Source organism: Mandrillus leucophaeus, unplaced genomic scaffold (genome assembly GCF_000951045.1).
Source record: "Mandrillus leucophaeus isolate KB7577 unplaced genomic scaffold, Mleu.le_1.0 Scaffold70, whole genome shotgun sequence".
NCBI lineage: Eukaryota > Metazoa > Chordata > Mammalia > Primates > Cercopithecidae > Mandrillus > Mandrillus leucophaeus.
Window position 1 is genome coordinate 2,951,965 of NW_012107586.1, and position 22,180 is coordinate 2,974,144.

Genomic DNA, 22,180 nt, shown 5'->3' on the forward strand with positions numbered 1-22,180 from the left:
TCCTGAGTAGCTGGGACTACAGGCACCCGCCACCTCGCCTGGCTAGTTTTTTGTATTTTTTTAGTAGAGACGGGATTTCACCGTGTTAGCCAGGATGGTCTCCATCTCCTGACCTCATGATCCGCCCGTCTCGGCCTCCCAAAGTGCTGGGATTACAGGCTTGAGCCACCACGCCTGGCGCTAGAAGGCTTTTCTGGACACCCTAGATTTTCAACACACCTGCCACACACACCACGCACCACACATACACCCACCACATTTTCCATTCTCTTTCCTGCTTTATTTTTTTCTCCGTAGCAGTCATCACTATCTAACATACTCGATGCTTTACTTATCTCATCTGTTTGTTGTCTTAACTCCCCTATCGAGATGTAAGCTCCATGAAGTCAATTTGTTCATAGCTATATCCCCAGAACATAGAACAGGGCCTGGAACATAGTCAGTGCTCAATAAGGACCTCTGAATGAATGAATGAATGAATGAATGAATGAGAACACTGAGGCTCAGGGAGGTCAAACACCTTGCTCATGGTCACACAGCCAGTAAGGACAGGGCTCGGTCCGGATGCCGGGTGTGTCTGCAGGAGCCCTCTCTTCCAGCAGGTGTCCCCTCAGCACGCTAGAATGCAGGGTGTGTTCTAGGAGGAAGCATTTCTACACTTTCTTTGCCTCATTTTGGTTCTAGTTTGACCAGAAAGAGCAGAAGAGCTTCCTGGGGCCTCGGAAGGATTACTGGGACTTTCTCTGCACTGCCCTACGACGGCAGCGGGTGGACATGGAGCCAATCCACTTTGTCCGTTCCCAGGACAAGGTATCCAGGGCCAGGCAGCGAGAAAGCTGACAGGGTGGGGGTGGACATAGGCCTGCTCCTTCTCCCATATCCTGCTCTACTGACCATAGACCGCTCACTTGCTCCGCATGTCTCCTAAACCCTGCCCGCAGCACCCCTCCAGACACCCTTTTCCTCCCATGGCCTCAGGTCCCCCCACACCCTTCCCATTGCCCAGCACTTCCAGTCCTCTCCCTCTGTGTTTCCTGGGCACCCTCTGTCCTAATACCACCCCCCCTTCTGCCCCTGTGCACTCTGCAGTTGAAGACCCCTCTGGGGAAAGGCCGTGCCTTCATCCGCTTCTGCCTGGCCCGTGGGCAGCTGGCTGAGGCCCTGCAGCTCTGCCTCCTAAACCCAGAGCTCACCAGGTGGGGCTGCTGGGACATCCTCCTGCCAATGCCATCTGAGCCACTTTCCCTCCTTTGTAAAAGAGCCCTCCTTCACCCCCCATGGATGGCTTTCTATCAAGGACCGTTACGATAAGAGTCATGAAGGAAAAATTAAGGGAGAAAAGGCAGAGGGACGTTGGAACCCAGGAGTCCTGGCAGCATCAGGGTTCTTGGGCCTCCTGCTCCTGAAGGGCCACGACTCTGCCTGGGGACCAGCCTCATGACGGTGTTGAGGTTGAGCTGGGGTGGGGGTGGTTGGGGTCGAGGGAAATAGCTCCAGGGTCAAAGGCCAAAGGTTCTGATCACTGTTAACACAGGGAATGGTATGGACCCCGGAGCCCTCTGCTCTGCCCAGAACGCCAAGAAGACATCCTGGACTCTCTCTATGCTCTCAATGGGGTGGCCTTCGAATTGGACCTCCAGCAGCCAGACCTGGATGGAGCCTGGCCCATGTTCTCAGAGTGAGTGGGTGCGGCCAGGAGGGAAGTTTCTTTTGACACCTGATCCCATGGCCACCAAGGGTCCCAGGCGAGCCCCAAGCCCTCGGCCCCCAGCCCCGTCTGTCTCTGCCTCCTTTTGCTCCATGACTTTGGATCCTTCTAGACTTCGATGTTCCCAGTGCAAATTCATGGCATAATGCAGCCTAGAATACGCACTCACTAACGACTTCCTGGGTGGTTGAGGTGGCAGGCTGGAGGATGAATGGATAGCAGGATGCTGGGAGGGAAATGAATGCAGGATGGGATGCATGAGGGTGGGTGGGCAGGAAGGAGGAAGTGTCATGGGATGAATGGGCGAGTGGAAAGATGGGATACCCTCCATCTGAGGGCCAAGCCCACCACCGAAGAGAAGCCCAGGGTCCCCCTGCCTCTTTTACTTTCAGGTCACGCTGCTCCAGTTCCACCCAAACCCAGGGAAGGAGACCCAGAAAAACCAAAGATGCCCCAAAGAAGGTGCCTCTGCCTCTGCCCCGCCTTCACTCTGAGTTGCCTCTTCCCCATCTCCTTGGCGTCCCCAGTTTGAGTAGTAACTGAGCTTCCCCCTCTGAGTGTACAGAGAGCCCTGACCCAACTGGACAGACAGAGCAAGAGGCCAGTGTGTGGAGCAGGGACCTGGGGAGCTGCAGAGGAGGAGAGGGCTCCTATTCCTGGGGTGGGGACACTGGGAGAGAAAGGGAACTCTAGCACCCTCTGCCGGAGCCACTGGGCCCAGAGGAGGAGAAAGTTCCAAGGGGGGCAGGCCACTGAAAGCTTCAGGAAACAGATGAGAGAGATGCCCTCTGCTGAGTCCCTTGCACTGGACAATAGACAAACAACTCAGTTCAGTTCAAGAAGCGACTAAAGACCCAGGTTGCCTGGTCGAATTCCAGCCCCACCCCTTACAAACTATGGTTCTTGAACAAGTTACTTGTCCTGCCCCATAGGGATATTGTGAGGATGAACTGAGGCAACTCACATCCAGCACTGCACAGGGCTCCTGGCTACACGCTCCCCTCATGGCACCGTGTGATCACCTTCATTGTTGTTATCATCATCTCACAAGCACATTTTGCACCCCCACCAGCTTCCAGGCACTGGGTACAGATACTATTAGTTCTCTGGTCTGAAAAGTTCAAGGTATCTTCATGGAGATAGATCATAAAGAAAAGCATTGCAATATATGAGTTCAGTGTAAGTGACACAGAAATGAACAGAGGAACATGGGAGCACAGAGAAGGCTTCCTGAGAAGTTGCTCTTAGCTGAGTGTTGGTCTAGTCAAGATTTCATCACAACCCTAAAACCGGATATTATCATTCCCATTTTGCAGATGAAAAAACTGAAACACGAAGTGTAGTTCAGGAGGAAGAAATTAAAGGAAAGGGGTGGGTGGAACTTAGGGGGAGCCAGATCAATACCCAAGACCCAGGTGCAGGAAGGAGAAGGATGCGGACAGGAGAAAGGGAGAGAAGGACATCAGGATGTACTGCTGTCCCTCACCAGACCAAAGCATGGCGCTCAAATCACCTGGGTGTTGCTAAAAGTCAGATTTGGGGTTTGATAAATCAAAGTTTCCAGTGAGAGGACCTGGTACTTATCTATTTAGCAAGCCCATTAGATCAGCGCTGTGGCCTCTCCCACGCACCAGGTCAGTGAATTGGTGCTGAGAGGGATGACTGGTTTGGGGTCCTCTCCGCAGATCCCAGCTGCATATGGAAGGCCCGAAAATGTCCAGATTGAGGACTCACACACCAATCAAGCTGTCTGTCTGCAAGATGCACCCAGTGGACAGCAGCTGGGAGGCCTGCCCAGGTCCCAGCAGCAAAGGCATCTTCCTTTCTTTTTGGAAAAGAAGGGGGGAAATTCCAGGAGACATAGGTACCCCCAGAGTATGTGGGAACCAGAAGAAGAGGAGCTTCAACTAGACCAGGAGGAAGGAACCCCATGGATTGAGATGTTCCTGGGGAACTCAACACCCAGCACCCAGGGACAGGGGAAGGGGGCTATGGGCACTCAGAAGGAGGTGATTGGGATGGAGGCTGAGGGCACAGGGGTTCTGCTGGGTGCAGAGGGTCAGAGAACAACAGAGGAGACTCATGAAAAGGAACCAGAGTGGAGTCATGTCCAGAGGCTGCTGATGCCCGGCCCCAGAGGGACCATAGCGGGAACAGTATCGGGGAGCAGGCAGGGATCGGGGGACTCTAGCATCCTGGGGGAGCCCTGGGTCCTTCAGGGACTCACAACAAAGGAAGACTCTACCATGGAGAATCCACATGTGCAAACAGAAGTTACCCTTGTGGCCAGAAGGGAGGAGCAAGCCGAGGTGTCCCTGCAGGACGAGATCAAGGTGAGAACAGTTGAGCTCCATACCTGGTTATTCTCCCCTCTCTGACCTGGCCCACAGATGAGGGTCTGAAATGGTAGCCTGGGACCATTCCCTCCCATGGATCAATTTTTATTGGCCCACTCAGGATTATTATTTGGGAATGCCTTTGAAAGCCATACATTCTTCAGGTCACCACAGTCCCCACATCTCCCTATTGCCTCACGCTAAACCCACTTTATTTGGCAATACTTCTTGCCCAGCCCCAGTAGCATTGGAGTTTGAGATCCCTTCCCAACAGTTCTTCCAGGCAGTCACTTCCTCTCCAGTTCCATATCCTCATGATGGTAGGTCTCGTCCCCAAATCTAAGTTCTACTGTTGCAGAGCCCACCTAGTTGCTCCTGTGGTAGATGCTTCTCCTAGAGGTCACTCAAGATTGTCATCAAGCCTTCCTTCAGCTTCCACCCAGGAACTTGCAAGTTTCTGAGTTTACAACTTCCACCCTTCAGTGAAGGAAGAAACAGTGGCCCAGCCTCACCCAGAAGCAAGGCCTAGGACAGAGTCAGGCATCACAGCTCCCAGCACTGTCCCCAGCCCTGCCAGGGCATGGCCTGGGATCTCTTGGGAATGTTGTTCAGGTCAGCCCCAGTGTTGGGGTCTCTGTCCTTCTCCTTCAGCCTCCTCCTCCCCTCCTTCCAATCCCCAGAGCCTCAGACTTGGGCTCCGGAAGGCCGAGGAGCAGGCCCAGCACCAGGAGCAGCTGCTGAGGAAGCAGGAGGGGGAGTTGCAGGCACTTCGGGAGCAGCTCAGCAGGTAACCTTGGCAACCCACAGCACAGGGCACCGGGAGGTGCTCCCTGAGTCCTGCTGTCAGTCACGGTCAAGTCAGTGAGGTCTTGTGAGAACCTCCCGTGCACCACATCCTGGGCTGGGCACACCTTTGGGATCTGAGGCCTGCAGGGCATTGCTCCTGATCCCAGGGCTCCACCCTCCCTCCCCTGTGCATCCCTTTCTCATAGGCCTCCCAGAGCAGCCCCAGGAGAGGCCCCACCTCCTGGCCTGCTTCCCTCCCACCCTCACCCCTGCCTCCCTCTGCTGCCTCCCCTGGGCAGCTCCTCTCTCTTTTCTACCCTCTGCCTCCCTACTCCACTGGGCTTCTTTCCCCCATCTCTTTCTGTCTCCCTCTTTTACTGGGTTTCTTTGTGTCTCATTTGCTTCTTCCTGTTACGCCACCTCTCCCCCTCTCATAATCATAGCTATCATTTACTGAGCATTTACTATGTCCTGGGCCCTGCTGTAGGTGTTTCTGCGTAACACCCTTATGAGATGAGTTCTATAGAACCCCCATTTTATAGAGGAGGAAGCTGAAGCTCAAAGATGCTGCACAATTCACCCACCATTGGCTAGTTAGCAGGGGAGCTGAGATTCAAAGCCTGCGGCTGACTCCAGAATCAGTGGGCTCAGACGCCTGGCTCAGGCAGCATGTCAGGTGCCTGCACTTCAGTCTCTCCGTTTCTCTTGCTCAGTGTCTCTCACCATCCAGTGTCTTCATCTTCCGTCATCACATTGACCTCAGGGGCCCACAGCACGCTGTCTGTCTCTACCATGCCCCTCAGTCCTCAGTCTCTCGGGTCTCAGTTTCTCTCTCTCTCTCTTTTTGTAGAGACAAGATCTTACTACATGGCGCAGACCGGCCTCAGATTCCTAGGCTCAAGCTTCAGCCTTCCAAAGTGCTAGGGTTATAGGCATGAGCCAGCACACCCAGCCCATAATTTATTTTTTAAGGTCTCTTCTCCCTGCAGAGATCTTCCGTGGCCTGAATCAGCCTCTCTGTGTCTCTCTCCTGAGGTCTCTGGGTGCCTCGGTCTGCCCACCTGCCCCTGTCTCTCCCTCCCACATGGCTAACACCTGCCCCAGGTCCAACAGACACCAGTCAGACTCCAGCAGGGCCTGAGTAGCTGTGATTCAGCCTGAATCACTGGGAAGCCTGCTGACTCTCTGCTTCGCAGGGGAGAGAGGCCCAGGAGCCCAGAAATCAACCCAAAAGGGCCCCTCGGGCTCCTCCCACTCCACACTCAGCTGAGCCCACAGTGTGGTCAGCAAAGGTTTCCATGATTCAGGGCCCAAATGACCATGGGGGTTCTGCCCACACGAGAGTCTTCAAGGGATCAAGACAAGCTAGGAGGAGCAGCTGGGAGGTTGTAGAGATACGGCCTGGCCCTAGCTGCTCCCTTTGCTGGGGGCCCTGTCTCACAGACCACAGTGCTCCGGCCACCTGTCACTCATCATTCAGTCATTCCACAAACACTCTGTGCACCCACTCTGAGCCAGGCCTGTCCTAGGTACGGGAAATCCTCTCACAGACAAAACAGGCCAAACACCTGCCTTCGTGGAGCTCGCATTCTAGTGGGTGAAGCAATAAATGTGATTAGCAAGTGAAGTACCTAGGATGTCAGATTGGAATAAGTTATAAGAAGAAGACATAAAGCAGACAAGAGGAACGGGACGTGTTGGTGTGGTATTTTACATTTTAATAAGGTAACATGGCCAGGGAAGACCTCCCTGAAAAGGTGACATTGATCTAAAGACCTGAAGGAAGTGAGGATCGAGCCCTTTGACTATTCGGTAGAATGTTCCAGGCTGCGGGGACAGCAAAAACAAAGGCCCTGATGGGGGACGGGCAGGGCAGCTTCTAGGAACATCAAGGAGGCCTTCCGGGCCCCAGTAGAGTGAAGGAGGGAGAGGATGTGGGAAAAGGTCAGGTGAGCCAAGGAGGCAGGTTAGAGAGAGCCTGCGAGGTCATCGGAAGGGCCTTGACTTTGACTCAGAGGAAGATTGGAGCCACTGAGGGGTCAGAGCAGGAGAGGGACTTGACTTTTTTTAATGTCAAAAAGATGTTTATATGCTTTTTCAAATGCTTAATAATTAAATGGTTTTTAGTATATTCAAGAGTTATGCATCCACCACCTCAATCAATTTCAGAACATTTCCATCTCCCCAAAGAGAAACCCTGTACCCATTAGCAGCCACTCCTCATTCCTTTCCCGGCTCTAGGCAACGCCAGTCCACTTCCTCTATAGATCAGCCTGTTAGAGGCTGACATGTTTTTTGTTGGTGGTGGTTTTGTGGTTTTGTTTTTGTTTTTGTTTCTGAGACAGAGTTTCGCTCTTGCTGCCTAGGCTGGAGTGCAGGGATGCCATCTCAGCTCACCACAACCTCTGCCTCCTGGGTTCAAGTGATTCTCCTGCCTCAACCTCCTGAGTAGCTGGGATTACAGACGCCCGCAACCATAGCCAGCTAATTTTTTTGTATTTTTAGTAGAGATGGGGTTTCGTCATGTTGGCCAGGCTGGACTCAAACTCCTGACTTCAGGTGATCCACCCACCTTGGCCTCCCAAAGTGTAGAGATTACAGGCATGAGCCATGGTGGCCGGCTTCATGTGTGTTTTAAAGGCCCCTTGGAGTTGGCCTGTTAGCAGGCAAGCTGAACACAGAGAGTCCAGTGAGGACCCTACCGCGCAAGGGAGAGTGGGGGTGCTCAGACTGGGCTGGCAGCATGGAGCAAGGAGAAGCTGCTGGGCTTTGGATGAAGTGTGAAGTAGAACTTCCTGAGGAATTGGATATGCGGTCTGAAAGAAAGACAGAAGTTGAGAATGACTCTGAGCTTTTCGACCTGATCAGCTGGAAAGCTAGAGTCACTGTTAACTGAAGTGTGCGGGCTGTGGGGGGGCAGGTTTGTGGGGAAAGTCAGAGCTCGGTTTTGAACATGTTATGTTTGAGACACCTGTTAGACATGTTAGACAAGGACCGCTGGACAAGCAGCTGAGTGTGGAACTCAGGAGGGAAGTGTGGGCTGGGAGATCGATCCTGGAGTCCTCAGAGTAAGGATGGTGAGTAAAGCTGATCCTGAGGCTCAGAAGAGGATGTGCTACCGTGATGCCTGGGACCCAGGGAGCTAAGGACAAAGCTCACTCCCAAGAAAGGAGCCCATGGGCATCAAGCTGGCGATGAGTTCCTCAACACAGAGAATAGAAGTGCTGAGGGACCCATTCATTCCATGGACATTTATTATGCTTCCACAGTGGCCATGAGCAGGTGTGGTGAACAAACCTGGCCCAGCCTGCTCTAGAAGACCTGGGACAGATAAACAGATAGCAATCCAATGGCAGGCAGGTAAACAGATCCAATGGCCATTGGATAGATGCTAGGGAAACAAAGGCAGGGAAGGGCGCAGACAAAGACAGGATAGTCATTCAGACTGGGGGCCAGGAAGTCCTCCCTGAGGTGACGTTTGAGCAGAAGCCCCAACCACATGAGAGACTGGACTGTTCAAATATTAGTGAGAAGTGCTGTGGCCAGAGGAATGGCCAGAAGACATGCGTTTGTGGACAGGCAGGCCAAATGCATACGGGGTATGGCTGAGCAGAGGAGAGAGGGGCAGAGCCGGAGGCAGGGGCCTCAAAGGCAGAGTGAGGTGCTGGAATTCTTCTTTGTGCTACCAGAGGCTGGGGCAGGGTTTAGAGCAGGGACGTTTCTCCGTCTGACTTCTGTATTTAAAGGCTCACTCAGGCTGTGGTATGGAGGACAGTGGAAGGGTGGTAGAAGTCCCACGCAGAGCACAGACTGGGGGCAGAGGTGAGCCACAGCCGACCTGAAGGCGGCAGGCCCAGGGCAGGCCCTTGGGGCTGTGAAAATGGACTTTGGGCTGAGACATGGAGCTTCCAACACCCACCTCACAGCTTTCTGGCTGTGGGCCCCTGGGGACAGTGGCCTGCCCTCTCTGGGTCTCAGGTCCCTGATTTGCAAAACGAGACGGTGGGATGGCTAGGGTTCCTCCTCCCAGCTCAGATGCTCGTGACGCAATCTTTCCAAGCAGGTGGGTGTCCTCTGCGCTGGGAGTAAGACCTCGAGCAAAAGAAATTAGGACAAGCATCAGCTGAAGAGGTCCTCAGGATGGGGAACTAGGCAGATGTCACATGTCCCCCCAACCCCTGCACAGCAGCACTGAGCTCCTTTGAGGCCTGCCAGACTCCATCAGCATCCTTCCCTCCCTCCCTCCCACCTGCTGCCCACTTGGCACCGGTGCCAGGAATCACTGGTGATCAGGGCTTTACCTGGATGAAGGTGTAGGGAGGCAAAAGAGTTTTGATCTGGGCTGGTCTGTGTCCAGATTTCTGCTCCCTCCACTCATCAAGCTGTGTGACCCTGGGCAAGTGTCACCCCCTCTCTGAGGTTCTACTCTTCTCTCTTGTAAAATGAGGATTATATTATCTGTCTCTTAAAATTGTGAAAACTAAATGAATGGGGCCATAAAACACTAAGCTTGGGCCTGGCATATAGTAAGTGCTCAGTAAACTAATTCCCCTTCCATGTCCCCTCATGTGCTAGAAGTATCCATCACTCCCTGATTAAAATACTTCAGGGCTCCCCATTTCACTGAGATTAACATCCACTTTTCCTGGGCCACTGGCAGACAGCTCAGGTCCTGCCCACCTCCCCACTCCTCTCCTGCCTTCCCAGCCCCCCACTGCCCTTTGTGGCAGCCTAGAATCATTCGTCTTTCAGTTCCTCAAACAAGCTCAGCTCTTTCCAACTTGCAGACCTTTGCATGTGCCCACGCCTGGCTCTACATTGCTGATTTTTCATCTTCTAGTTCAGCTTCCATTTCACCTTGTCTGAGGAGCCTCTCCAAGAGCCCTCCGTGGTCTCTGTCTTAGCCTCTCCTTTGTCTCTGTCGTAGCACTTAGTTTAGTTATTTTACGAGTCTATCATTTATTTTACCCCTGCCGCAAACACTGTAAGATCCATAGGCTCTGCTTTATTCCTGGCACCTAAACATCCCCTGGCACACAGTAGGTGCTAAGTAAGTGTTCTCTCCCACCCAAGAGACACATGCACACACCACGGTGATCACATTAAGGGCCCAGAATCACAGGGCAAGTAAACTGGCTCAGGAAAATTAAAGTCAGCAGCTAAGAAATGAGATGCCAAAAGACTAGAATGTTCATTAAAATTAAAAACATGGCCCTGCTCCGTGCCTGAGCACCAGAACGCTCTTGGGGTTGCAGTGACTGAACTCTGGAATGTCAGTGGCTGGGCTGCTAACAGTTTGATGTCATGGCCCACCCAACTTTCTTCCCTGCAACATGCTAAAAGGGGGTGTTTTAAAATTGCATGTTCAATTCATTGTCAAGCCTCTTGCAAGCCTCTTCCACTCAAACACGCTCAAGCCCCAGGACACACACCGGCACAGACACGTACATGCATCCTGAGCACCGGGACTCTCACCCATGCCATCTGCCATTGCAACGCCCTCCCAGCTGAGCCAGGGGCCTCCCAACTGAGCCAGAGGCTGGGCCCTGGGACCAGGTCTTTTTTATTTCCAGTCCAGTGGTCTTCTTGGAACTTTTCAGAAAACCACTACAGACAAAAAGAAAAACCAAGAGTGGAACTGAGACGCTACCAAGCCCAAAACTAAAACAAATTTAGGAAAGCCATATTTTTACTATTTCTTTTTAATTGAAAAGACAATGTAACATAACTTTTTAAAAAATATTTTAAAGCAAAAAATCGCTCTAAATCCTTCACTGTTCCCCTTCCACACACAATTATTTCCAGCTGGGCACCGACCATCCAGCCTGGGTTCCCAGGTATCTGCCTTCCCTCCAGAGAGCAGCCATGATAGTGAACACACCTTTCAAGAAAGTTACATTTTAAATGGAAATGTTTGAAAACAAAGCCGGGAGGAGGAAATGTTGGCTCATCCCCTCCCTCTAAAGGAACACTCAGGGCAGGGCCCTGTTTTCATTTCTCTAAATAGTTGGTGAGGAGTCAGTTCGTAGGTGTCAGGCAACACACAGTGTGCAGTTCAGTGTGTGGTGTGTGCATTGTATGTATGTGTGTAAACGCACACACATTGTGTGCATGTTGAGTTGTGTGTCTGCCTTATGGATGTCTGTTGTATGTGTTGTGCAAGTGTGTGTTTATATGTTGTGTTGTTTGTGTTCTGTTTATGTGTGTGGTGTGTGCATTATATATGTGTTGTGTGTATTGTATTGTGTGTGCGTTATATATGTTGTGATATGTGGTGTGTCGTGGTGTGTGTATGTATTGTATTATATGTATAAATTATATGCGTGTAGCGTTGTGTGTCTTCTGTGTTGTGTATATGTGTTCTGTTATACCTTGTGTGTATTAGGGCGTGTATTGTGTTGTAGATGTGTGTGCTGTGTGTTGTGTATATGCTGTGTTGCATTTTGTGTTGTATTGCATGTGTTGTGTGCTGTGTTGTGTGTGCATGTTATGCATGTGCATTGTGTTGTGTGATTGTGATTGTGTGGTGTGTACAATGTGTTGTTACGTGTGCATTATGAACGTGTATGTAGTGTGCTGTGTCTGTGTATGCTGTGTAGTATGTGTTATATGTGTGTTGTGCATATATGTTGTGTTTGTGTGTTGTGTTATGTGTATGGGTTACATGTGTGTTGTGCATATATTGAGTTGTGTGTATGTGTTATACTGTGTGTTGTGTATTTGTTGCATTGTCTATATGTGTTGTGTGTGTGCCATGTGTTGTATTGTGTGTGTTATGATATATAGGGGTTGTTGTGTTGTGTGTATTGTCTTGTGTGTATATGTTGTGTGTGTTGTGTATATGTGTTCTGTTGGGTGTTGTATCTGTTGTTATGTGTGGTATTGTGTGAGTACATTGTGTGTGTTGTATTGTGTTTTGTGTTGTGTATATGTGTTGTGTTTTTGTGTGAATGCTGTTATGCGTATGGGCTACATTTGTGTTGTGTTGTGTATATGTTGAGTTGTGTGTATGTGTTATATTGTGTGTTGTCATTGTGTTGTGTATATGCATTGTGTGTATGTGTTGTGTGTAGTATTGTGTGTGTTACAATGTGTGGGGGTTGTGTGTGTTGTGTGTATTGTATATAGGTGTTCTGTTGGGTGTTATGTCTCTTGTGTTATATTGTATTATGTGTGTGCATTTTGTGTGTGGTGTGGTGTGTATTGTTGTGTGTGTGTGTATGTGTGTGGACTTCAGCTGCTGGGGGCATCACCAGTGTCTCCCATGGGCTCCCTATCCGGCAGAGGCCCAGCCTGGCTCAGGCACAAAGGCTGAGTTTTGCCCCCTGAGAACTTAGTCTTCCTTCTGTACTCAGGTGTCAGGAAGAGAGAGCCGAGCTGCAGGCACAGCTGGAGCAGAAGCAACAGGAGGCTGAGAGGCGGGACGCCATGTACCAGGAGGAGCTTGGAGGGCAGCGGGACTTGGTCCAGGCCATGAAGAGGCGGGTGTTGGAACTGATCCAGTAAGGACGGGGACAGTGGGAAAGGGGAGACAGATGGGGGAACGGTAAGGAATGTGGAGCCCGGAGCATGAGAATTCTACTCCACTCACAGCTCCCAAGCAGGGTTCTAGAACTTTTATATATGCTAACTCTTCTGTTTCTTTTAGCCACTCCCTGCTGTTATCCCCATTTTACAGAAAAGGAAACTGAGGGTCAGAAATAAGACAGACTTGGCCGGGTGCAGTGGCTCACACCTGTAATCCCAGTACTTTGGAAGGCCGAGGTGGATGGATCATGAGGTCGGGTGTTCAAGACCAACCTAGCCAATGCAGTGCAATGCAGTGAAACCACATCTATACTAAAAATACAAAAATTAGCCGGGCATGGTGGCGCGTGCCTGTAGTCCCAGCTACTTGGGAGGTTGAGGCAAGAGAATCACTTGAACCCAGAAGGCAGAAGTTGCAGTGAGCCAAGATCACACCACTGCACTCCAGCCTGGGGAACAGAGCGAGACTCCATTTAAAAAAAAAAAAAAAAAAAAAGGCAGACTTGGTCACCTAGGACACATAGCATATTAATTGTATAGAGTCCCCTGACAATAATGCACACCACCACCTGGACCCACTCCCACATACACACACCTACTGAGGTTAGGGAGGAGAAAAGAACCATGGGTTGAGAAGGAATTGGGAGAAGGAGGAAAAAGACACCAGGGAGAACCCAGAGGTGATCACATGTCCTACACCTACCTGCCCACGGGACGTCGTCAGGCCCTGGGCCTGTGGACCTGCCCTGGGTCAGCTGTCCTAGGTTCCAGAGGCTGGGCTCACCAGGGTCAGCTCCAAACCACTAAGCACACTGAGAGACAGGGAAGATGCGGAAAGCATAATTTCTGCCCTTTAGTTGGGTAGAGAGTTCACATACATATGTTATTCTCTCATACAGTTCAGGAAACAGGACACCAGTGGACTCAGGTTCCATTAAAATTGGAAGGTTGCTAAGGGGTCTTTTTTTTTTTTTTTTTAACAGAGTCTAGCTCTGTCACCCAGGCTGGAGTGCAGTGGCGCCATCTCAGCTCACTGCAACCTCTACCTCCCGGATTCAAGTGATTCTCCTGCCTCAGCCTTCCAAGTAGCTGGGACTACAGGTGCGTGCCACCATGCTGGGCTAATTTTTGTATTTTTGGTAGAGAAAGGATTTCACCATGTTGGTCAGGCTGGTCTTGAACTCCTGACCTCAATCAATCCACCCAGCTCGGCCTCCCAAAGTGCTAGGATTTCAGGTGAGGGGTCATTTAGAACTAAATCCTCTTACACAATATCCAAATGGTATTAAGGGTGAGAAAAAGGAGACATCAACTTGGAAAGGACAAGCAATAATTTAAGGAATAGTTCCTCCAAAGGATTTACTGTCAATTTGGAGGAAGAGAGATATAAAAAGTGAAGTATTGACCTCATGAAATAATTTAAGATAGCCAACAATAAAAGACATATATACGTGATTGTTAAAGAAAACTAGAAAATTAAATGGAACATGGCCGGGTGCAGTGGCTCACAGGCCTGTAATCCCAGCACTTTAGGAGGGCAAGGTGGATGAATCACCTGAGTTCATGAGTTTGAGACCAGCCTGACCAACATGGTGAAACCCTGTCTCTACTAAAAATACAAAAATTAACTGGGCGTGTTAGCGGGCACCTATAATCCCTGCTACTCAGGAGGCTGAGGCAGGAGAATCACTTGAACCCGGGAGGTGGAGGTTGCAGTGAGCCGAGATCATGCCACTGCACTCCAGCCTGAGCGACAAGAGTGAAACTCCATCTCAAAAAAAAAAAGAAAGAAAGAAAATTAAATGGAACATGTAATAGAAAACAAAAAGTATATATCCCCCAAAGTGTTGGGATTAGGGTTAGCATTAGAACTCAGCACTGAGCATATTGGTAGCAGAATCAAAAAGGGAAAGACAGAGTGACTAAATCTCACTTCCCATCCAAAGAAAATATACTAGTTCATCAGCACTAGTTTCCCAGTGCAAAGGTGATTAATCACAGGTTCTCAGGCAGGAAACATTAAACTATGTAATACAATGTCCCTGGCAGAAGCTTATGGAAAATACAACCCTATGCAAAAAACGAAAAGAAAAAGGAAAAAAAATAGCCACCAAGGTTGACTTCTGCGTCAGGATGGTGGACTGCCCACATCTTATCTATTCTCCATCCTGAAATTTCTCTAAAATGACTATAAAAGACTAAAACCTAAAACGGAGAGAAAAGTGGAGGAGCTAACCACAGAGGAGAGATTTCAACTAATTTCCAGAAGCTGGAAAATGGATGGAGAAGTGGATACTGTGTGAAGCCCAAGTTTTTTGTAGGATCCAGAGATCCCAGAGCCACAGATGGCAGAAGTCAGATGAGAGATAAAGTCATTAGAAAGAACAGTCCATACCTGCTGCCTTCTGCCTGCCTCCCCACATGCAGAATATCCAGCACTCAGGGGCCTATCTCCCAAGCAAATGACCAAAAGATCCTTCACTAAAGGAATTTAAGTGCCCCAAATAAAAGACCAGTTTGTCCTGGCATTTGGGTGTCTGGTTGTAGCAGGTAGCTCCCTGCCTAGTCCCCACTAAAGGGAAGCCACTAGTCAACCATTCCTGTCCACTATTCAGAGCTCTAAACAGCTTTTATTGCCTCTTTCTTACACATAAAATGACAACCAAGGATCCCCAGATATTTGAGGAGAGTCTAGAACATAAAGGGAAGAGATGAAGATAAGCAAAGGAAAAAGATCCATCTTCCATGAAACAGGATGCTATAAAAAGCATCTGTCAAAAGAGAAACATTCTTGGAAATTAAAAATTAAATTAAAATTATGATCACTGAATTTTCCTCAATTCACTAAAATGATTAGAAGAGAAAGATGAGGCAGCCTCTTAGAAAGTAGAGTAAAAAGCATAGAGAGATGGGAGTCAGGAGAGAAATAATTAAACATACAGATAATCAGTCTCTGAATTCCAATGTCCTTTCTAACTGTGAGGAGAGAAACAAATGAAACATAGCAAAAATTAAGATGTGAGAGAATTCCCCAGCTCTGACGGACACAGATCTTCAGATTTGAAGATTTCACTGAGCAAAGAATTGACAAACAAAACAAAGCCCACAGATACATCATTATGAAATTTCAGTAAAACAGATAAGGAGAATGTCCTAAGATTGTCTAGAAAAAAAGACAGATCACCTATAAAAGAAGTAGAAATCATGTAAACAGTCTATGGTGCAATTCTTTTTAAGTTCTGAGAAAAACTGACTTTTGCCCTAGAATCTTGTTTCCAGACAAACCATGAATGAAGTGGGGGAGGTGGTGGAGTAAAGACATTTTCACATAGACAGATTTCAGAAAATTTACCTCCCACATAGCCTTTCATAGGAAGTTAGTTGAGGATGTGCTCCAGAAAAACAAGGAAGTAAGCCAAGAAAGGAGAAGATGTGGAATTCAGGAAAAAAAAAATTGTTTTAGCCTAGGAGAGAAGAAAAGGGAATTCCCAAGATGACAAGTGGGCAGCAAGCCCAGGGAGCAGTCAGTCCAGACTGTAGCAGAAGGACCAAGGACGCAGGAGGAAGGTATCTGGGGAGAAAGGGAATCAAGAGAACACCTGAAATGATGAAGAATTGGGAGGAAAATAATATGTTAAAGGCAAGTAATGCAAGGAAAAAAGAAAGGCAATTAAAAACTCCCAGAAAACCAAAAGCCTTCCAAGAAGGAAAATGTTATAGAAGGTATCTTAGCTTGTTGGGAAGAAATATGTATATATATTATCTAATAATGTAAATATTATTCATTAATTTTTTCAATGTTAGAATCAAATTAAAAGCAAAGCACAGAAAGCAATTATGTAATTATAGAAACAGAACGTAAATACTACCACCTTAACAATATTATGTATAGAATAGAATCCAATAGAATGTTCTATAAAGGTTGTATATTTATGCTGTCCAGTATGGTAGCTGGTAGTCACATGTAGAGATGAAGCACTTGAAATATTGAGCTGGTGCAACTAAGGAACTAAAGTTTTTATTTTATGTATTAATATTTTAATTAAATTAAATGTAAATAGCCACATGTGGGGTAGTGGCTACCATTTTGGATGCTGTGAGAACAGATGGCAAGTTAGAAGGTGGAGGAAAGAGGTGAGTTGAAAGGAAGAGATGCTGGCATCATCATATTACAGAACAGGAGTCATAAGGATACTACCTATAGTTAGTAGATGAAGAAATAAATATGTGAGTATATTCTGTAAAAATTACAATGGTAGCCTGGGCACGGTGGCTCATGTCTGTCATCCCAGCACTTTGGAAGGCCAAGGCTGAGGTCAGGAGTTTGAGACCAGCCTGGCCAACATGCTGAAACCCCATCTCTACTAAAAATATAAAAACTAGCCAGGCATGGTGGCACATGCCTGTAATCCCAGCTACTTGGGAGGCTAAGGCAGGAGAATCACTTGAACCCAGGAGGCGGAGGTTGCAGTTAGCCAAAATCATGCCACAGCACTCTAGCCTGGGTGACAGAGAAAGACTCTGTCTCAAAAAAAAAAAGAAAAAAATTACAATAGTAGCCAATAGAGGAACTAAAAACAGGAATATAACTATGTGAGGATGGTGAGTTAGTGAGGATGGTAATAAATAAGCTAAATCCTCTGATATCAAAGGACGGAGCTCTGTAGAGAATGTTCTCTATTGGTAAACAAAGAAGGAGATAAAGGAGCATATTACTTAAATATGGAAGCAATTTCAAGGAGAGAAAGCAAAACGATGTCAGAAATGGTTTGCCACTGAGAACGAGAGAGGGAGGTGTTTTGATATGAGCACTTTTGTATGATTTTATTTTTAAATCACGTGTATGTATTATTTTGATACAAATTTAAAAGAACCCTTCTTCCTAAATATCCTTTCAAAAGGGAGTGAAGGCGGGGCATGGTGGTTCATGCCTGTAATCCCAACACTTTAGGAGGTTGAGGCAGGGTTCAAGACCAGTCTGGGCAACATGTCGAAACCCCAGCTCTACAAAAAATTAGCCAGGCACACGCCTATAGTCCCAGCTACTTGGAAGGCTAAAGTGTAAGGATCACCTGAGCCCGGGAGGTCAAGGCTGCAGTGAACCAAGATCACACCATTGCACTCCAGCCTGGGCAACAGAGTGAGACTCCATCTCAAAAAAAAAAAAAAAAAAAAAGGCAGTGAAATCAGTTTTGCAAGGGCATACACGTAAATAAATACCAAGGCAGTTTGTACTAAGTGCCAGATAAGAGACAGTAGGCAACATGTGCTGTAAGTGTCTGGAGCAAGAAACCCCAGAGGGCTCTGTGATCAGGGAGCACTCCTTTGTGCTTAAATAATGGATCCTTAAATCATGGGTCAAGGTTATTTTGGGCGAAGAGGAGGCCAGGTGTCAGACGCATTCTGATCTCTTGTATGTGTCTCTCACTGTCTCTTCATTTCTCTCTGTCTTTCTCTGGCCCCTGTGTCTCTTTCTCTATCTCTCCATCTGTCTCCGTATCTGTCTCTTCCCCTCTGTCTCCATTTTCTCTGTCTCTGTGTCTATTTCTCTGTGTGTGTCTCTCTCCCTCTATATATCTCTCAACTTCTCTATGTCACTCTCTGTCTCTCTCCAATCCTCTGGCTTCCTCTCTCTCTCTCTCTCTTTCTCTCTCTCTCTCTTTCTCTCTCTCTCTCTCTCTCTCTCTGTCTCTCTCTCCCTCTTTCCCCTTCTCTCTGCCCCTCTCTCTCTGAGTAACCATCTTTCTCTGTCCATCTTTGTATCCCCCTCCATTGCTGTGTCTCTGTCTTTCTGCGTCTCTGCTCTTGTTTCTGTCCCTGTCTCTGAATCTCTTTTTATTTCTCTGTGTGTCCATGTGATTCCCTCCATCACCCTCTCTGTCTTTCTCTTCCTGTCTGTGTGATTCCCTCTGTTCCTCTCTGTCTCTCTGTCTGAGTCATTTCCCATTTCTGTCTTTTGATCTCTGTCTCTGTCTATGTCTCCCCACCTTCATCCCCCATCAGAGAGAAGGACCGCCTGTGGCAGAGGCTCCAACATCTTTCTTCCATGGCCCCTGGGTGCTGTGTGGCCTGTAGCAAGATCTTTGGCCGATTGTCCCGGCGGTATCCATGCAGGTAAAGGGAAGGGCACAGATTCCTCCCTCTGGGACAGCCCAGTTTCCACCAGCTGACAGCCCCCACCCACCCCAGGGAAGGGAGGGACACAGCAACTGGGTGTTTATAAAAGGCCACTTACAGCTGGCCACTCATTCTACCATATCTGACTTCCAACACTAAGCAGAGCCATGAAGGAGAAGAGCAGAAGGGTCAGATAAGGAGTGGGGTCCGGGGGGCAGGATTGGGTCCCCCTCCAAGAACTGACCAAGAAATGGGCCTCTCATCCGGAAGGGAGCGTCTGTACAGTGTAAGCTGCTCCCCCTCCTTCGTCTGTGAGCACAGTGCTAGGACCAGCCTTGGGAGAGAGGAAAGTGAGCCACCAGGAGAAGCTACCATGTGAAGGTGGAGGCTCTGGAGGGGTCGGGCATCAGGACACCCTTCAGGAGAGGGGAGACCTCTTGAGACAGACCAAGGGCATTCCACTGGGAGATGAGAAACAGATGTCTCAGGTGGACCTGAAGATGCTGGAACTCCATGACCTCAGCTCCCACTTGGGGAAGTGCCAGCTGCAGAGGCCACCCCAGGCTTCCCTGCCTCTGCCTTCCAGGCTCTGCGGAGGCCTGCTCTGCCACGCTTGCTCTGCAGATTACAAGAAGAGAGACCGCTGCTGCCCACCCTGTGCCTAAATAAATACCAAGGCAGTTTGTACTAAGTGCCAGATAAGAGACAGTAGGCAACATGTGCTGTAAGTGTCTGGAGCAAGAAACCCCAGAGGGCTCTGTGATCAGGGAGCACTCCTTTGTGCTTAAATAATGGATCCTTAAATCATGGGTCAAGGTTATTTTGGGCGAAGAGGAGGCCAGGTGTCAGACGCATTCTGATCTCTTGTATGTGTCTCTCACTGTCTCTTCATTTCTCTCTGTCTTTCTCTTTCTATCTTTCTCTCTTTCTCTCTCTCTTTCTCTCTCTCTCTCTTTCTCTCTCTCTCTCTCTCTCTCTCTCTCTCTCTCTGTCTCTCTCTCCCTCTTTCCCCTTCTCTCTGCCCCTCTCTCTCTGAGTAACCATCTTTCTCTGTCCATCTTTGTATCCCCCTCCATTGCTGTGTCTCTGTCTTTCTGCGTCTCTGCTCTTGTTTCTGTCCCTGTCTCTGAATCTCTTTTTATTTCTCTGTGTGTCCATGTGATTCCCTCCATCACCCTCTCTGTCTCTCTCTTCCTGTCTGTGTGATTCCCTCTGTTCCTCTCTGTCTCTCTGTCTGAGTCATTTCCCATTTCTGTCTTTTGATCTCTGTCTCTGTCTATGTCTCCCCACCTTCATCCCCCATCAGAGAGAAGGACCGCCTGTGGCAGAGGCTCCAACATCTTTCTTCCATGGCCCCTGGGTGCTGTGTGGCCTGTAGCAAGATCTTTGGCCGATTGTCCCGGCGGTATCCATGCAGGTAAAGGGAAGGGCACAGATTCCTCCCTCTGGGACAGCCCAGTTTCCACCAGCTGACAGCCCCCACCCACCCCAGGGAAGGGAGGGACACAGCAACTGGGTGTTTATAAAAGGCCACTTACAGCTGGCCACTCATTCTACCATATCTGACTTCCAACACTAAGCAGAGCCATGAAGGAGAAGAGCAGAAGGGTCAGATAAGGAGTGGGGTCCGGGGGGCAGGATTGGGTCCCCCTCCAAGAACTGACCAAGAAATGGGCCTCTCATCCGGAAGGGAGCGTCTGTACAGTGTAAGCTGCTCCCCCTCCTTCGTCTGTGAGCACAGTGCTAGGACCAGCCTTGGGAGAGAGGAAAGTGAGCCACCAGGAGAAGCTACCATGTGAAGGTGGAGGCTCTGGAGGGGTCGGGCATCAGGACACCCTTCAGGAGAGGGGAGACCTCTTGAGACAGACCAAGGGCATTCCACTGGGAGATGAGAAACAGATGTCTCAGGTGGACCTGAAGATGCTGGAACTCCATGACCTCAGCTCCCACTTGGGGAAGTGCCAGCTGCAGAGGCCACCCCAGGCTTCCCTGCCTCTGCCTTCCAGGCTCTGCGGAGGCCTGCTCTGCCACGCTTGCTCTGCAGATTACAAGAAGAGAGACCGCTGCTGCCCACCCTGTGCCCAGGGAGGAGAAGCCCAGGTCACCTGACCAAGACCAGCCCACAACTGGCCTCCCACCCGCTTGCCCATCCCACTCAATCCACTCCCTGCCTGTAGCTCTTCCCAGCCCTCTTGTTTGTCCAGTCCGAATTCTAGACATTGGAGATCTAAGGCACCAGCACTTCTGTGGGCAGAGTAGGGTGTGGGGGGTGGTTCCAGCCCTGCAGCTACCACAAGGAGCCAGGTGACTTTGGCGAAGCCCTCAGTGCTCAGGGCTTCTTCTCTAACGTTAGGAGTCGGGCCCCATCCTCTCTAAAGTCCCTCTGGGATCAGCAAATCCATGACTGTAGATAAGACGCCAGCAGCCCTGACATTTCTCCTCCACACTCCCCACTCACCCAGCACTGGTGCCCACCCTTCCTGATTCACTAGAAGTGAAACCTGCACTGTCTTGGGCTCTCCCGCAGCTTCTTGTCTGGAGTCAGCTTCAGGGATCTGTGTTTGTATTGCTGTGTTTCTTTTTATGTTTAACAGTTTTATTGAAGTACTACTGATGCATGATAAACATGACAGAGTGTACAATTTGATGAGTTTTGATTTTAATAAACGCCAGTGAACCATCTTCATAAACATATCTATCCACCCCAAAGTTTCCTTGTGCCCCTCTGTGGCCTCCCTCCCTTGCTTTCCCTCCATACCTAGGCAAACACTGATCTGCTTTCAGTCACCACAGGCTAATGTACATTTTCTAGAATTTTATGTAAGTGAAATCATACAGTATGCCCTCTTTATTGCCTGCCTTCTTCTGCTCAGCTTCATGATGTTGAGATTCCTGCTTGTTGCTACATATATCAGGAACATATTTTATTTTCGAGTGGTGTCCGCCATATGGATATGCCACAATTTGTCTCTGCATTCACTTGTGGATGGACATCTGAGTTGTTTCCAACTTGAGGCTATTACAAATAAGATTCACATGAGTCTCTGCTGACATACACTGTTTGTCTTATGTTTCTCTTGTGTAGACATACACTTGTTTCTTTTACGTAAATACCTAGTTATGTCATTCCTTGGTATTTACTTATGTTTCTCTTGTGTAGACATACACTTGTTTCTTTTACGTAAATACCTAGGAATGACATGAATGGGTCATTATGTTTAACTTTTTTTTTTTTTTTTTTTTTGAGACAGAGTCTCACTCTGTAGCCCAGGCTGGAGTGCAGTGGTATGATCTTGACTCACTGCAAGCTCCGCCTCCCGGGTTCACGCCATTCTCTTGCCTCAGCCTCCCGAGTAGCTGGGACTACAGGTGCCCGCCACCATGCCCGGCTAATTGTTTGTGTTTTTAGTAGAGACGGGGTTTCACCGTGTTAGCCAGGATGGTCTCGATCTCCTGACCTCGTGATCTGCCTGCCTTGGCCTCCCAAAGTGCTGGGATTACAGGTGTGAGCCACCGCACCCGGCCATGTTTAACTTTTAAGGAACCGGAAACTATTGCCCAAAGAGGTTGTACATTGGCCCTTCCCACCAGCACTACGTGAGAGTTTCTGTTGCCCCCACCCCACTCCCGCCAGGACACCTGGGTTTGGAAGGCAGGAAAGAGGCACAGACACAGAACTTGGGCCTCTTTGTCCTTCCCCACCAAC

The 22,180-nt window shown here is 49.0% G+C and overlaps 1 protein-coding gene across 1 annotated transcript in view; it reads left to right on the forward strand.

Annotated features, from left to right (window-relative positions):
• The window catches only part of RUFY4 (RUN and FYVE domain containing 4), a 22,376-nt gene extending 1,713 nt beyond the window's left edge, over positions 1 to 20,663 (forward strand). The window contains exons 2-10 of the mRNA XM_011964687.1: positions 685 to 810; positions 1,090 to 1,196; positions 1,535 to 1,678; positions 2,101 to 2,170; positions 3,394 to 4,041; positions 4,725 to 4,831; positions 12,186 to 12,332; positions 18,361 to 18,471; positions 20,481 to 20,663. Of these exons, the coding sequence (XP_011820077.1) occupies positions 685 to 810; positions 1,090 to 1,196; positions 1,535 to 1,678; positions 2,101 to 2,170; positions 3,394 to 4,041; positions 4,725 to 4,831; positions 12,186 to 12,332; positions 18,361 to 18,471; positions 20,481 to 20,583 (1,563 nt within the window). The 3' untranslated portion in view covers positions 20,584 to 20,663. The remainder of the gene's footprint in view (positions 1 to 684; positions 811 to 1,089; positions 1,197 to 1,534; positions 1,679 to 2,100; positions 2,171 to 3,393; positions 4,042 to 4,724; positions 4,832 to 12,185; positions 12,333 to 18,360; positions 18,472 to 20,480) is intronic.
• The last annotated feature ends 1,517 nt before the right edge of the window (positions 20,664 to 22,180 follow it).